Source organism: Anser brachyrhynchus (assembly GCF_964034855.1).
Source record: "Anser brachyrhynchus genome assembly, chromosome: 6".
NCBI classification, from domain to species: Eukaryota; Metazoa; Chordata; class Aves; order Anseriformes; family Anatidae; genus Anser; species Anser brachyrhynchus.
Genome location: NC_137700.1, coordinates 13,556,623 through 13,573,336, shown reverse-complemented (window position 1 = coordinate 13,573,336; position 16,714 = coordinate 13,556,623). Strand labels below are relative to the sequence as shown.

The 16,714-nt window shown below is 39.1% G+C and overlaps 1 protein-coding gene across 2 annotated transcripts in view; it reads right to left on the bottom strand.

The window, feature by feature from the left end:
* LOC308197434 (uncharacterized protein) overlaps positions 1-16,714 on the bottom strand; it is a 170,262-nt gene that overhangs the window by 67,501 nt on the left and 86,047 nt on the right. For both annotated transcript variants that reach the window (XR_013952931.1, XM_080597879.1), the window contains exon 2: positions 330-476. Coding sequence is in view for 1 of the 2 variants with exons in the window: in XM_080597879.1 (XP_080454005.1) it covers positions 330-476 (147 nt within the window). In the remaining variant the exon portion in view is untranslated. The remainder of the gene's footprint in view (positions 1-329; positions 477-16,714) is intronic.

The following is a 16,714-nucleotide window of genomic DNA, read 5'->3' as shown; positions in this document are numbered from 1 at the left end:
CTCACGCATACAAGTTTTATAGAACTTGTGTGATCTGACTGCAGAGTGCATTTTTGATTAACCAGACCTAAGATTTTAATAACGAAACAGCAGGTGGGGTAACCAGAAAATTAAAACTCTTAACAGTCTCAGAGTAATACAGTCATAAATACAAGAGTTCAACACACCTCGTTTGCATTTTTGAAAAACATCCTCAACAATTTACTAGGTATTTCTGTTACCAGAAGAGGGCGATGTTTCTACAGTCTGATAAATACCTCTAAGGCTCTTACTGTATTTCACGTTTTCCGGGGGGGGGGCACTTACTGTCTTACATGACAGAGTCTTACCTTTCCCTTTGAAAATAGCCACTGCTTTTCTAGAAGTGATTTCTGGAAACTGTCTCCTACAGTAGTGGAAGAATGTTGTCCAGAGATCGTACATCTCCTTCGTCCAGCTGTTAAACATCAGGCATTTCTCCCATTTGAAGAGAGCATCTGTAAGAAAATGGTAACAAGAGTCTTGTCACAGCCATACCATTTGAATGATCACCTTTTGTTTCCCTGAACATTTCTGAGTTAAATACGTCCTTTCAATAAGTTACGGGTCAACATTTTGGATTACAATTTTTTTTTTAAGTATTTTATTATTAAGATTTTTTTTTTTTTTAAAGCAAACCTCTCCATGTATTTTAAGGGTTTAAAAAAATAACAGGTTTTCAAATCCATTCTCATTACAATGTATACTATTCTGGCTTAAACTGCCACTAGATTGGCATAGTATGACAGTAATTGAGGCCGACTAAGTTCTGGGCTCAAAAGCTATGTTAATGAGAATAGTATCAGTCAAATTCTTGCATCAAAGTTTCAAACGTTTTCAAAATGGTAATCAAGTTTTCTTTTCCTAGCTAAACGGAAGCTTTTGCTTCAATTGGTGGTTGCAGAAGAATCTCCAGGCTTAAGTGTTGCACCACATATGCAGGTGCTGTGATCTGTGCCTAGAATTCGGTCTCTCTTCTACCTTTTTTAATCACATATAAAGTCAGCTCTGGATTTTTGTGCTATTAAAACTCTTTTTTTTTTTTTTAATGTATATTTCTGTATATTATGTTTTCATGGAAATTATTATCCAGAACCAAAACAGCCTATTCTATCAGCTACAATTTGTATCCACAGACATGATGAAACTTATATATATCAACCCTTCATTTCTTTCAACGTTGTGTACTCAGGAAAATAAACAAAAGCCTTTGCTTTTGTAAGAAAATTGCTCACAGCACTGACATATAAAAGTTCAAAAGCTTAAACATTTGACAGATAAGTTTCTTTCAAAAACAGCAAGAAAACACATCATTTATTTCCTAAAGAATCTGAGTGCTAAGAGGGAATCTTAATGGGATAGAGACAATAATTTGGTAATTATAAGGCTAACCAGGCTAAAGTAACATCTTGAAGAGTCATGAGAGAGCAGATAAGAAAGACTAACAACTGTTCTTCATAACTGCAGTTTCAATTTTGTATACTCCACATGAATCAGCTGCTCCCACAGAGCAGAACAGTAAAGAGAAAGATCAGTTGTTTGGGATAGCCCATGTACTCCTTTCCAGGATTCACCAAAAGCCACACAACTCCCCAGAAAAAAAGAGTAACCCAAGGGGAAAACAAAAAACAAAAAAAAAGGAAGCTTCAAAAGGAGACCATGATCACTTTACTCAAAAACTACAGAATCAATACAACCTACAAGCATTCAGGAATCAAAAGTTGATGATTTCATGTGTTTACATGGCTTGATGTACTGAGATTGAATCCACTAAAGTTGCTGATTGATGACAGTTTGTTGAGGGCCTATACAGTCCCTGTAAAGAGCAATGGGAAGCAAGAGAGCAGTCATCATGACAGGATATTTCCTTCATGATGTGAGAAGGAGCAGGTACTGCAGACTGCCTACAACAAGTAGTGATTTTCTAAGGAGTCTGTCTTACAAGATGGGAAAGGGTTGAACTTTTTTTTTTTTTTTTTTTGCTAAGGTAGCTTGAAATATTCTTACATATTGAAGAGGCTACTGTGTATGATTAATCAGACAACATAAAACAAACAAAAAAACAACAAAAAACAGTCCTAACTGTTCTTAAAAGAAGAGACACTTAAATTCTACTGCATTCACCCTGACATCCTCCTGTGGGTAGACATCAACTATTTATTTAGTGCACATTATCTACAACGTCCCATCAATATTCTGGTTTGTTGACCCTCCACCACTTCATCCCATGACCTGCATAATGAGACTACACGTAGCACTTCAACCTGCGTAATGCCAGTGCACTGACTAACTGTAATCAGTCAGATCCAAGTCTATTCGATCTAAACTTTTGTATCTAGGAAAACATGCTAGTAAAGGTTAAAAATGAGAGGTTGGGAAGGGATAAAGGAGGTGGAAAGAGACACAAAGGAACCAGGGAAGGCAGAGATAGCAAAGCTCTGACTGCTCTTGTTCAATCACAAAGCTCCTGCACAGTATATCTTGATCCAAGAATAGGCTGTAAAGATTTCTCCACATAGGCATAGATAGGTAGTTAATACCTCTAAAACCAGTAGGTGGCATTGAAGAGTGTATACTCTTTAGGCTTCATTAAAGACCAGTGTATTTCATTATTTCTGTGCAATCTGTGTTGCTTCTAAAATAAAGAACTTTATCTCACTTTTTCATACATTGGAAACATAAATGTGGTTTTAACTAATGGGCATCTGTGTAGTTTCAGAGAGCGAATATCTTCAGGTGGGACTCACAGGTTTGTGAAGGAGCAGCTTGTGGTTTGTCACTGGTGCAGCCATGCAAGAGGTTATCTGCCAACAGGGGTGAAAGAACAGAAACCCACTCAATTTTCCAATTCCATTCATTTTTAAAGTAGTGAGATGTAGCAGGTGAAGGATGTAAAAAGGTGCTGTATTGAGAGGAATGGATCCAAATCGCTGTCCAAATAGGAAAGTTTGTTTCATTTTGAAGAATTCTGTTTAGTTCCGATGAGTTTTGGATGGGGGAAGCAACTACCAGTCTGACTTTATTTCACACTCTCCGGACTCTTCTCCCCAGAGTACCACAGGATTCTGACTAAAAGGGGACTCAGTAATAAGAAATGGAAGGTCTCATCTTGCCTTTATATTGTATTATCTCAGTGTACCTATTCTACTTTAATTGAAAAATTTTCATTAAATTAAAAAAAATAATAATTGTGTATACTCATTCACAGAATAACCAAAAAAGGTGTTTAAAGGTACAAGCGAACCAAAGCTTGCCCAGGAATAAAATGGAAAGCAATTACTTAAGTTTTCCTCATACCTATGTAAATCCACCACTCAGTCTGTATCACCTTGCCCATACAGTTTTAACATTGTGGTACTCTTGGCCTTTCCAAATACTGGTAACAACCTCAATATTATTGTTTACAAGGGAAAGGTAGCTGCAAGACAGAGAAAACAGAATGAAAACGCTAACTCATTTCACATGGACTATTCAGAACAATTCTAAAGGGCACCCTTGGATCTGTGTTAGCTGGCTAGAAGAGTCCCTTAGAAGCTTACCTTCAGTGGAAAAAACCCAGTTGTCTCCTTAAGTATTTCATAACCTTTCTAAAGTAATAATCAACCTTGACTGAATTTGGGAAGCTTCTGACCAGACCTTTCAGAAGGCGCGAAGAGCAGCAGTGCCAAAGAGACTTCTGATTTAAAGTAAAGCATGAACGGGCGCTAGAGGAGACTGTAAAACATTGCAAGCAGCACTGCAGTTTTTCCCACTTTACAGAAAGACAACCTTGGCACTGAATGACAAAATTCTTTGTTTAATATTACATAGGGAATCTGTTACCAGTGCGGGAATAAAATTCAGATCTCCTTGGGCCCAGCTCTGAACCCAAACTTCTGTTGCTTCACATGTTCAGTATCCTGCAGGACTGCACACTTTCAGTTCCTGCAGTTTCCACACTGGGAACGTGGCTTAGAGTAAAATTCTGAATTTACCATTACTTGGTAATGGAAGGTCACCATCAATACTGTTCCTTTATATCTAGATGCATAAGTTCACACAAAATACACAGAATATATTCACTACCACACTTTTCCCAAAGGTAAAATATGGCCTTCTGACTTCTCTAGAACATAAAAGGTATTTTTCAAAATTACTTAAAACACACCTCACATGCAGCGTTCTGAAATCTGTATGAGTACTGGCAGGTTTACGTGTCCAAGTGCTATTCTGGCAGGGTACCAGTCAGATATAGCTGGGCCACGGGCCCAGAGAAAATAGCTACAGAATTCAAGTACACTGTGCTTAATGCATTGTGAACCATACTCTACTTGTTCAGCAAAGAGAGGGGAAAGATAAAGGGAATTGTATATCCTTTCCCATAAATAACTACTGCAATAAGCGGTCTGAACACAATATGAAAGTAAAGATCAAAAAAAGATAACTGACTCTCAGTACTATCAGCATTTCAGTACTGAACATCATCTAGCCAATGCTATGGCTTCCCAATCAGGTCCCCGCTTTACCCTCGGGTTTGACTAGAACTGGCGCCATGACTTTGAGCAAAGCAGATAAGAAAAGTGTGCCTGCAGCCCTTGAGAACAGTAGGTGTCATTTTGTAAGCAGAAAGGCATTTTGTGTGTATCACATTACAGATGCTGTAAAGTCTTCTATATCCTGCAGCTGAATAGTCAAGCCTAATAACTCGTTTGACCTTTACAAATATACAAACAGGATGGCAGAAAAGATTATTTTAATCAGATCTGAACGCATATGAGAGGGCAACAAGCAATTATATAGATTATGCAATTATGCTTTTATCTAACATTTCAGCAGAAATCAAGTTAGGGAGCCAGGAGATACCTGTTGCAATTGCCACAAAACACATTCAGATTATCTTTTTAAAATGCTACATTTTATTAAATATTCGTATAGCTCCAATAGCTAAACAAAAAAAACCCTCCAACTATGACTTTAAGGTATGACAGCTCATGTCCTACAGCTGTGTCAAACTGAACTTCACAAGCTCACTGCTCCTTGCTGCACAGGTAGGATGTGTTTGTAATTCGTTGTTTCAAGATTTGTCCCCTCTCTTGACAAGGAAGGGAGTGGTTGCTAAAGGCGACAGTATAGGAAAAAAAAATAATAAAAGATGCATTCACATTTCAGTGGAGTGACACAAAGAGCACAGAAATAATATTTGTGTTATTTCTACCATTGCGAATCATGATCTCATAGGGCCCGTGAGAGCTTCCATGTGCAATGTATGTTAGCAATCAGAATAGATGGCTACTGGGTATGCCCTAAGGTAAGCTTTGTGCATCAAGGTGAATGCATTTTTTGGTAAGGGTAAATGTAAAGAAAGATAGCAGTGCCTGTCCAGAAACAAGTGACATAGTTAATCCAGAAAGCGATCCTTCAGATCTCATGGCCCTCAAGAGAATTTTAACCAACCATTAATGCAAGGAACTAGTTCCGGAGGGGACAGAAAATTAGTAAAATCACTGAGCAGAAACTAATCCAAGGATAATACAGTAGAGAAGAGGGTTAGATCCTTGACTTCCTGCAGATCTCTTGGCTGTGTTGGAAACGACTGAAAAGGTTTAAAGGTTGGACTAGATGATCTTAGCAGTCTTTTCCAACCTAAATGATTCTATGATATCCCTGTCAGGGCAGAGCTGGGAAGGCTTATGGTTGTCATGTCAGGTAAGGGAAAATAAATTTATTATGCTGCTTGAGGCTGCTACTTTCTTATTTTTAGCAGAGCCTTTATGGGGACATGCCTACGTAGAATACTCCACTCTGTTCTTTAAGTACAAAACTTATCTACCAGCTTTTGTCCATCGTTCCCTGAAGTGCACAATTCCTGCAGGATCACTGAAGTTAACATAAGACATACTTCAGAGGAAAAATTTAATTCAGGACAGGAAGACTGACCTTATGGCAGCTGTTGTGTCTGACCACATATGATTTCACTGATTTGTTTCTGCTTTTGATGAAGCCAAGCTTAAGTTCTCCTTCGACTCTTGCTTTATTTCAAATCCTTTTAAATGATCCTATAGAACAAAACATGGTCATTTTTTTTCCCCCTCGCATAGAAATTAAATTCCTGTTTCTCTGTAGCAACAATACAGAAATGCTGCTAATATGCTGGGAGGCAGGAATTGGCAATTAAAATGCATTTTTAATAAAAATTGTCATTTTGTTAGAGGATAATGTGGCTAGTAGCATAAGGACATTAACTACAGATGTCAGTGGGAAATGCAGCTTGTCTTTTTTAGTTTTTTTTTTTCTTTTGAACTTCTATATTGAAATATGTACTTAAAAGGGAAGTAGTTTCAATAAAAGAGGACATACTAGCTATACGCAGTAGACACTGTACACATGCAATCTGAAATAAAACAAAAGGGTTTAAAAGGATAAGGAGGAGGCCTATGTTACTCAGGAAAAAAAGCCACTGATGGATAACTGTTATTGAACCAGAAAGAAATAATGAGGCCATGGGTCTCAAGTGAAAAAGATGGGATTAAGAACGATTGCTTAGAAGACAGTGACACATCGTATGGGGACCTTTCCATTCGAAGAATGTAAAAAAAACATAATAAACAAGAAGGGAGGAACTCAAGTATGTGAATTTAAGGAAATGTGAAGTAAATTGCAGCCTGAGAGACCTAGTCTAATCTGGAAGCTGACAGGACTGCTTAACTTCCAGAACAAAGTCTGTGGAGAGGCTGGATTCCAACAGACAGAAAAGGGTGCAGAAATGCACTCTGGAAGGAAGAGGAGCCCAGGGCAGAAGAAAGGAAAGAAATATGCATGCTGACTGCAGCAGCATTGCCGATCTCTGCTGAATTGAAAGATTTATGGTTGGGACTTTACGGGAAATTACAGGAGAGCTCTGGGACAAGATAAGAAGCCAGACTTGGAAATGTTTAGGAGGGGAAAATGAAAAAAAAAAAATCAGAAGAGCCATCAAGAAGGGTTTGCATGATGCGCATCTTAGATGAGATAAAAATTGCAGAATGGTATTGAAAGGAAACATTTTTCCAGCAATATTGTAAGACTGTGTTCATAGCCATTTCCTGCTTGACATTAAGAAATGAACAGAAATCATGTGCTTAGCAAAATAGCAGGTAGCTGATCAAAACGTGATGAAAGCTAACAGGGTTTGAAGACATATTTACAAGATGGCACTGCAAATTTATTTCATTCTCTTAAAGCAAATATGTCAGGAATATATAAAATTGAGCGGAGAAATCTGCCTGAATCAAATCCTTTTTAGAAAAATGCTCAGGAGCATTTACATTTCAATCTAGCCATCACTCAAGAGAGAAATGGAAAAGAGGAAGCCCACTGCAACCTCAAGAAGGGAAAGAAGAAGCTGGGATTTTCTAGGTCTGAAGGAAAAAATTTACATGCCGACTTCTCTGTCAGCCTTTACCAGGGATGAGAGCTCAGACTGGAAATGCAATGTAAAGACCTGTGTGCAGCCACAGAACAATGTTATTGTGTGTCTTACTGCAAACAGACCATATCTAATTCTGAATTAACTTCACTTGGGTATCAGAAATGTTAGTATTCATCAGACTAGGTGGTACAGCCCTATTAGTGGAGCCCAGTTATTATTTTGTCACTTTTCCTAGGTTCATCTCTCACCAGTGACACGAAGTATTCTAGGATGCCTCAGCTTTACTTCTGAAGTCAGACTAACATTATTTTATTATTGAGTAGTTTGTCAAGCCTTCACAGCTTGTTACTTTTTCCCCTTCAACACGTCCTGCCAAAACAGGACAGCCTGGTAATAAAAACTATCAGACATGGAAAGCATCAAAGAACAAACTTTCTACATTTCATTTGATCTACCTCATGCGAATTTTCCAATTCATACACGATAACAAGATTTAGAATATCTAATTTTCAGTTACTGACAAAAAAAAAAAAAAAAAAAAAACAGACCACAAAGATAAGTCTTATTACTGTGCAATACATTGCAATTTTAACTTTGGACTTTGCTATTAGGCAACAGCAATGTTGACTAAAATAATTTAATTCAATAAAAATAGCATATATATATTTTTTTTTTCTCTAAGAAACAAAGTCTTTCCACATATAATATTTTGTCACATTTTCCCCTTCACATTAGGAAAACTTCATAGACTCAAGTTTTTCCTGCCTTTCTGCAAAGCTATTTAGAAACATGTAATCTGTGATCTGCATTCATGCTGGCTTTATTCTTACACCACCGTTTAAAAGGAAAAGCAAGCCCTCGGTCTGGGGCAGTACACCTATTAAGCACAGTTGGAATCACGAGTCTGCATCAGAGGCTGCAAGTTTGACCTACCAAGGAGTGATGAACACAGGCACCAGAAATCCCTAGTTTGTCATGCTCTCTATTGCTTGTCAACCTGCCAGGCAGCTTGCCAAAGGCTGAGGCAGGAGAGCCAGCCAGAAACCCAGCAGGAATCTGTCAGAGCCCTACATGAGCTCTGCTGAAATGAAAATGGTCCGTGCAAAATGTTTTGATTTCAGTGAACCAGCAAGTTCCAATGAAGTTGTGCGTTGATTTGTTACTTTGAAGGACTGGACTGGGATGGAGGTGGTGCTTTCCTATATTCCCATAAAGAAAATAGTTTTAAGAGAAGTTTCCTGGTCAGCCTTATTCGGGCTCAGACAGCGATGCAGGAATTGTCATCTTCCCCAGGTCACCTTCAGATGAGGATACTGGCATTGCATTTTATAAACAGATTCAGTTCCTGTCTGCAGGCCAGGTACCCTTTTACTCCCTCGCATTTTCCACAGAAGAGGGCATATTTATTTTGGTGCTTAGCTGTTCTATCAGTCTGGGTGTTATGCTCACATCACCAGTGAAGCAGTCATAGCTTTTCTGCCAGCCTTCCCTGGTACTTTCTTCCAGGCTCTCATCCTATTGCAGAATCACCCTTTTTATGTGGCACAGGAACAGAAGGGCTGTGCTCAGATGTAGCTTTAAAGAGAAAAAAAACATTCCCAACTAAGAGTAGAGCCTGGAACTTGAAAGTAGCAAAAGAAAAACTGCAGAAAAATGGAACCAATAAGCTGGAAATTGAGCAACTCTTCAATTTAATTCCTTTCCTGACCAGCATTTCTTTGACTTATTTGACTTCTGTGCTGCTATTAACTGGTTTAAGTGTCAGCTTAGTGGTTCTTTGGGCAGAAGGGAAGGAAAGCTGGGAACAAACACCAGGAACGTATGCTAAGGACCAGAACGAGCTGCAGAGCAGCCCTGGTCTTTGGCTTATCCAGTGTGCTTTGTTACTGAGAACAGTTCTTGCTCCACAGGAGCATAAAACTGAAGAGTAAAGGAGTGGTAAAGGAGCTATGCAGAAATAAAGCCCTTCAAACATGCCATTTACCCAGTGTTTTCTTAATCCCAAAGGCCCATGAGATGACTTTATGGGCTTCCAGATTTATTTAATTTTTTAATCAGACGTCTTCAATCACCAGGGTTGCCAAAAGCTTTGAAATGTAACTGGAGTTTTCAGGCATTACAATAGCCTCCAGAGAAAAGGCACTACAGAAAAAAATACTAGTACTGTCAAATCAGTAACATCCATCTTGCTAACTTTAATTCTACTAGACTGAAAGTAGAGTAACCATCAACTATCACAAAGAAAGCCAAACTCCTCTCAATACTAGGGGAAGTAGGAGGTAAATGTTTTCAGATACACAGCTGTACCAGTGGGTCACATCGGTTTGTATAAACAGCGTTCCCTGCGGTAATTAATAGGGAATAATATCTTCCCGAGCTGTCTTGAGCAGCTGGGGGCAGAGGCGGGAAGTGAATACTTGTCTCAGACTAATAGGAGTTATAAAAACCAGACAACTAATAAAATAAGCTCTGAACAAACAACAGGCTTGAGCTGGCTTCGACCCAAGTACTCCTTCCCAGTGACTGCGGATGCCCAGCATTGTGGCAGTGAGTGTACAGGGACTGGTAATGGCAATCACATTCATGTCGTATATCAGGCATTGAATATATTACTGTATCACTGATATATCAAAATCCATGAAACACCGAGTATGTAAAGTAAGCAAACTTGATATTAAATATTAAACCCTCCTTGTGAGGAATATCTAAAAAGAACTTGGTCAGAGACTATTGCACTCTGACAGGTCTCCCTTCTACTTCCAGAGAAGAATGCTAGAAGAAGAAGAAAAACAAAAACAAACAAAAAAAACACCACCACCACAACAAAAACCAACAAACCACTGTAGTTGGCCTGAGCAACAAATGGAGGCCTGGCTTTTAACTGGAGTTCTACTGTTTTGCCTTCATGTGAGACTGATAGTGACAGAAGCTGGCTGACCTGTCTTCCTGTCAGCCCCTGAAGGAAAACACCACAGACATTTAAGTGAACGTGGCTTAAAAACACGTTCCACATTCATATCTGCTCCATGTGGGCTCCTCCACGGGCTGCAGCGTGGAGATCTGCTCCGTGTGGGACCCACGGGCTGCAGGGGGACAGCCTGCTCCACCAGGGGCCTCTCCCTGCACAGGCCGCAGGGGAACTGCTGCTGCGTGCCTGGAGCACCTCCTGCCCTCCTGCTGCACTGACCCGGGCGTCTGCAGGGCTGCTTCTCTCTCACAATTTCTCACTCCTCTCTCCCAGGTTCTGTCGCACAGAGTTTTTTATCCTTTTTTTAAATCTGCTCTCCCAGAGGCCCAACCAGTGGCAGTCATGGCCCAGCTCTGGCCAGCAGCGGGTCCCTTTGGAGCCAGCTCTGATCTGACAGGGGGAAGCTGATGGGTTCTGCTCAACGAGGCCACCCCTGCGGCCCCCTGCTACCAAAACCTTGCCATGTAAACCCAATATACAAGCACAAAATGGATCTTGCTCTGTATCATTTCTTCCTTGAGGTGAACTCTGACATCAGGGAGAAGATGTTCCTACTTCAAGGGAACTAACGTTCATTGCTCACTGATACTGACATAATAAATACCTCAGTACATACCTGCGTATAAATACCTGAGGTGTGAGAGACAGAGGGATTTGGCCAACCTCTTTTCAGTGGTTTGTGGGGATAGGACAAGGGGTAATGGCCACAAGATAGAGCACAGGAAGTTCCGCACCAACATGCGAAAACTTCATCACAGTGAGGGTGACGGAGCACTGGAACAGGCTGCCCAGGGAGATTGTGGAGTCTCCTTCTCTGGAGATATTCAAGGCCTGTCTGGATGCCTACCTGGGCAGCCTGCTCTAAGGAACCTGCTTTGGCAGGGGGGTTGGACCCGATGATCTTTCGAGGTCCCTTCCAACCCCTTCAGTTCTGTGATTCTGTGACGTGATTGGGATCAGATCTAAATGGACTGCAATGGTTGGAGTTTTACCAAATTCCCATCTATCTAAAGAGAAACATGCTGGTAGATACATTTAATCTCATGTCCTTTAAAATTTTGCATAACCACACAATTCTTACATCATTTAGCAATGGCTTAGGTCAAGACCTCAGAACATCTCTGTGAGGAAGGGGCTCTCAACAGTCAGGTTGTCATGGTCCCCCTTTCGGGACCACCTTCACTTCCCAGAGTCATCAGCTTACACATACAGATATGGTGGGGATGGAGCAGGAGGTTTTCTGAACAAGTAACACTCTACAGATCCTGTTTTGCCATTACGCTAGCTACTATATAACCAACATGTCAGCATCGGCATTCACCAGAAAACAATTTCTAAGAAAAAAATATTTGAAAAACACACTTTTTTTAAGAGGATGAAAACATATACAGAGATAAATGTATGTAACAATTCCAAAGATACGTGACAGCATGGAGTTGAGTGGGTTGATGATGAAACACTGTAATTATAAACCCTGTAATCTGGAACAGGACTAGCTGATTTCTGTAATGGCATAATTCTGCTGTTTTTAACATTACATTATGTAGCGATGGTATCTGATTAGATAATTTACATTGAGTGATTTGACAGGGATTTTAAAATATCCTTATTGCTTTATGTATCTATTAGAAAGGAACATTTCTATTTGACTGTCTAATTATGTGATCAGGTAAGGATTCTGATCTCTGTCAGAATATAAATCCAACACACCAGAATTTAATTACAAAGTACTTGCTACATAGTAGAGACTCAGGTGAGAATGCCTTTTCAAAATTGTTCCAAATACCTTTTTTTTTTTTAAATTGGAGATTTTTTTTATTTTATTTTTTTAAAGTGACTAAATTTTCCGAGACAGCTCTTTGGTTACTCCAAACTTGCTGTTTGTTTAGAACTCTGGTCTGCCCACTTCCATTTACTTTGGCCTTCCTTTAACAACATTTATTACAACCTCCCATTAATATTCTCCCATTGTTTCTCCTTCGGGATCTGTCAGTTTTCTTTCCATTCAAGTCTCCTCTTTCAGTACTTTACAACAATGCTTATTTTATTTTACCTTTGTGCTTTTCTCTGACCTTTCATACATACCATTTTCACCATCATTTCTAAACCCACAACTCACAGTTCTATTACTCTTCTTCAGACATTTCTTCAAACCAATAGTTAGCCCTCCTGTACAGACATCTCCTTAAGGTATTGCAGATAATTAAAAGCGCTGATGTCACCTTCTCGTGCACAGTTCTGCCTTATGCATGTTTATATGCACAGTGGGTAATTCAGACAGAGAGCCTAGGTTAGGAAGAATTATCTTGTGATTTCTCTACCAGCTGCAGCCTAGCATCTAAGACTATATAAAAGTTAAGAACCTAATTTAAGTGAGGTGAAATGCACCCTATCCAAAGGTACATTTATATAGCAAGTTCAGCAGTGCCAGGAAAGAGAGACCATACTGTTATGGCATACTGAAATGTACTTGTCTACGCTGCTACACATCTTCAAGTTTCAAACACTTCTGGCAAGTAGCAAATGACACTCCCCTGAACAACTCCCTGGTTCTGGAGGCAGCAGATGACAAGGATCATTCCTAGAAAAAATGTGACAGCTTGAATGCTGCCCACCCAACCCTTGTGCTGGCAGGGAAAACAGTTTCATAATGTAGGCATGGGTTTTTCCACACCAGTGGACCTCACTGAGAATTGAGAATGGTCCAGGGCACATTTGTCTGGACAGATGTAAGCAATAAGTCCACTAGTATAAACCATCAATTCTGCCATTTTAAATTACTTTGGCATTTATTGAGAGACAGGTGAGAGAGCAATACAAAAGTAAATTAGAATAAAATAGTGGAGTAGGTCTTTAATTACTGAATCCTCAATCTCTGTCATTTGGAATCAATCAATAAGGGAGTTTGCACTGAACACCACATTAACTTCTATAAAGTTTGTCTCTGATGTTAACTTCTTTTCGACAGTTTGACTATTAGAAGCTTAGTTTGAAATGTTTACACATGGAACCAGGATATAGCTACAAGAGCAAACATGACTGATGCATGTGAAACTTTCCATCTGAACTGTGCATGGGAATTTAGTATTCATGAGACGCACGCAGTACATCTTCATTGCTGCTGGCATACTGATAGCACCGTGCTATTTTACACTGACAACACAGCATTTTGGCAGTCCAGAATTCAAAGAGTTTGCATGCATTCAGGTCAGGATTGTAAATCCTGTCTCCCAGGAGTTTCATGCAGAGCAGCTGACATTTCAGCAATTCCCTTTCCTCCCCCAATACAAAACTGCAATTTACAGAGGGTTTAAATCATAAGACCAGCATACAAACTTTGCTAAATGCTACTCTGTCATTCACTTACTTCATAAGAACTCAATGAAATGTATACATCTGATGAACATAGAACATTAAGTGCAAACTAAAAATGTGCATACAACAAGAGTTATTCTTATTCTAAGCCAGTATTACGCAGGTGTGAGAAGACCTCGGAGGAAAAATATATTCCATATCATTTCTGCACAGCAATTCCATGAGTCTGCAGCACCTGAGCTAGAGTCATCAAAAACAGTTCTTTAGGAGCCATTTTATTCCAAATTGTACACTAATGCTTTGGGAAACACAATCTAGGCTTCTTATTTCAAATACTGAGGCTTCCAAAACATTTGTCCAGTACTAAGTTATATTCGTGGCTGTGTTCCCACTTGTGAACAGTGACCCATAATCCATGAGCTAGCACCACGCTAGACCTGAACTAAACTGTGAGGAAGCCCTGGGATCCTCACAGTGTCCTCACAGTGATCCTTCTGCTAAATCACTTTCGGTCAGGGCTGTATCACTGCTTTTAAGTTGTCAGGAAACTGAGATAATTTTTTGCTTCCCCGTAGTGTTCCAAGAAATAGTTCCTAGCTACACAGCAGAATCACACATCTGCATTCTATCTCCTAGTTTATGTCTAAATGATTCTTGCTCAGTCTACATAACAGCATTTAAAAATAAACCTTACGACAAGGAAGAGGGATGTCTCAATCTCCTCTTCCTTTCCCCTTATTCCAATTAAGATGTGGTTACACCTTTTTACTCTTACACAGGTTCTTGTACCATTCTTATTTCTGTAACATTTAACTGCTATCCAGTAGTGAAAGAAGAAACACAGCTGTTGTCTGTTTTCCCAGTTCATTTAGTCTCACCTTTCCCCAACAGAAGAGTATTGACTTCCTTCTGGAAAGGAGGAAAAAAAAAAAAAAAAAAAAGGAACAACTGCTTTTCCCTTTCCCTTTAATCTTTATCCAACATTCAAAGACCTACTACATTTTGGCTGTTTCCCCCTGTAGCTGCATCCAAAAGGCGCTTTCATATCAACTTAAGAGGCACAGAGTGAGAGATTTTTTCAGGTAAAAATATGGGGAGGAAGGGAACCCTTTGTTTAGATCATTCTTTATCAAAACCTTCCTTTCAGGTTGAATTAGTACACTCTTACAGAAAAAAACACTTTTGCCAATGAGGGTGAAAAATAAATAGCAAAGAGAATGTGAAACACACTTGGACAGACAATTCCCTGTTTTGTATAATTTTATACCAGTCCTTCCTCTACAAACTATACTATCGGTATTGTGCAATACACAATGGGTGACAACCACAGAAAATGGGCAGTGTTGTAAGCAATGGCACATGCAAGACCAATTTGGTCTTCTAAAGGTCAAAAGAACTCAAATGCAAGCTCACAATGGAGAGAAATTTCACTAGCCTACCTGACTGATGTCCCTTCTCTCCATGACAGTATTAGCTTATGTACAGAGCAAAGCTCATAATTAGTCCCTTAGAGACAGATGGTACCTTCTCAAAGTTTAGAACACGTTCAGATCCCTATCTTTCAAAAAAACCACATATTCCAGATCTCGTCAAAGAAACCCACTGGGAAATACTAAGCACAACACTAATTAAAACAAAAGAAAACAAAGACGCTGTCCTAGAAATAACTGTCCAAATTTTTTCTCCATTTTTTCCCAGTCAAAAAGGGATTTTCTAAATTCAAATGAATCCCAGAGTAATTAAATTCAAGTCATTAATTAGCTTTTGAATCTATCACTACCACCTAATAATCACTTAGTAGAGCAATAAAATTCACATCTAGTACTAGTACCTCTCGGCCTGAAAAATCCAGATAATTAAAGACAGAGTGAACACTTTATTTAAATGAACAACTACAGAAAAAAAATGACATCACCAACAGGCCTAAGCCTTGAAAAATGGAATCCTTGAGGAGCAAAGTCAACCAAATACCGAGTGACCTATTAGGGAGCAAAGCTCTGATGTTTTCAAACATCCAACTTCACTCTTCTTGCCATCTTCACCATTCCCACATGGATGCTAGAATAGCTCACATATTTTTATTGCTTATAATCATTTCTATTATGTATATATGCCTTGTTTTTAACATATCCATCTTTCAGATTATTTCATTCTTCTGCCAGAAAGCAACTCTGCAGTTGCATTTCACAAAGTCCTTTAGCTGCAGTTCACTGCAAAGTTTTCTGGACAGGTACTGTAAGTTATGACATGAAAACCAGAGATTGGTTTCAGTCCAGATCCAGCCATAGCAGCCTGTGTGTTTGGGATTTTTTCCCTGATTGCTTTGTTCATTTTTCTCATTCTGAATTAATTACGTTCAGTGAGATCTCTCAGCTTCAGCAGTAAGGTTTTCCTCCAAGAAAAACAAAGTTGCAGAATAATTACTTACATTTTTCTTTTGGGATACATTGAAAGCTAAACCATTCCTTTTCGCTTGAGAGGCAACAGAAATAAGTAATTCTTTTTCATGTTTTCCTAATGCATGTTATGAAGTGTTTTTTTTTTTTTTTTTGATTGTCTTTGTTTTTAAAATGTAAACAGCCAGTAGCCCAACCACCTTGAGGCTAGAACTCAGCAGAAGGCAGATACACTGATCGGTTCTGAAAAACAAAGCTAAAAACTATCAACACGTGTCTTGCTGGTTCCAAGCAATTCTTTAAAGCAATCACAGATTAAATGGAACAAGACTACCAAAACCCAGGAAGAATTATTAAGATTGTTTTATATAGGTGCTATCAAATAAAACAGATTAACTAGTACAGAACTGCTGACCTCAAACTGTGAAGCTGTAAAGGCCTTAGGACTACTGAATTGCAAATATAGTTACAAGGGATTGAAAAAATGAGACTACACAAACTTTAGGATTACTAAAACTCCATGAAATCAATTTTTAGAACAGATATTGCTCTACTGACAATCATTTGTTTCAGGATACTTTGCTATTTCTTGTTACGAGATCAAGAAACTCTGCCAGCACGTCTGCTAAG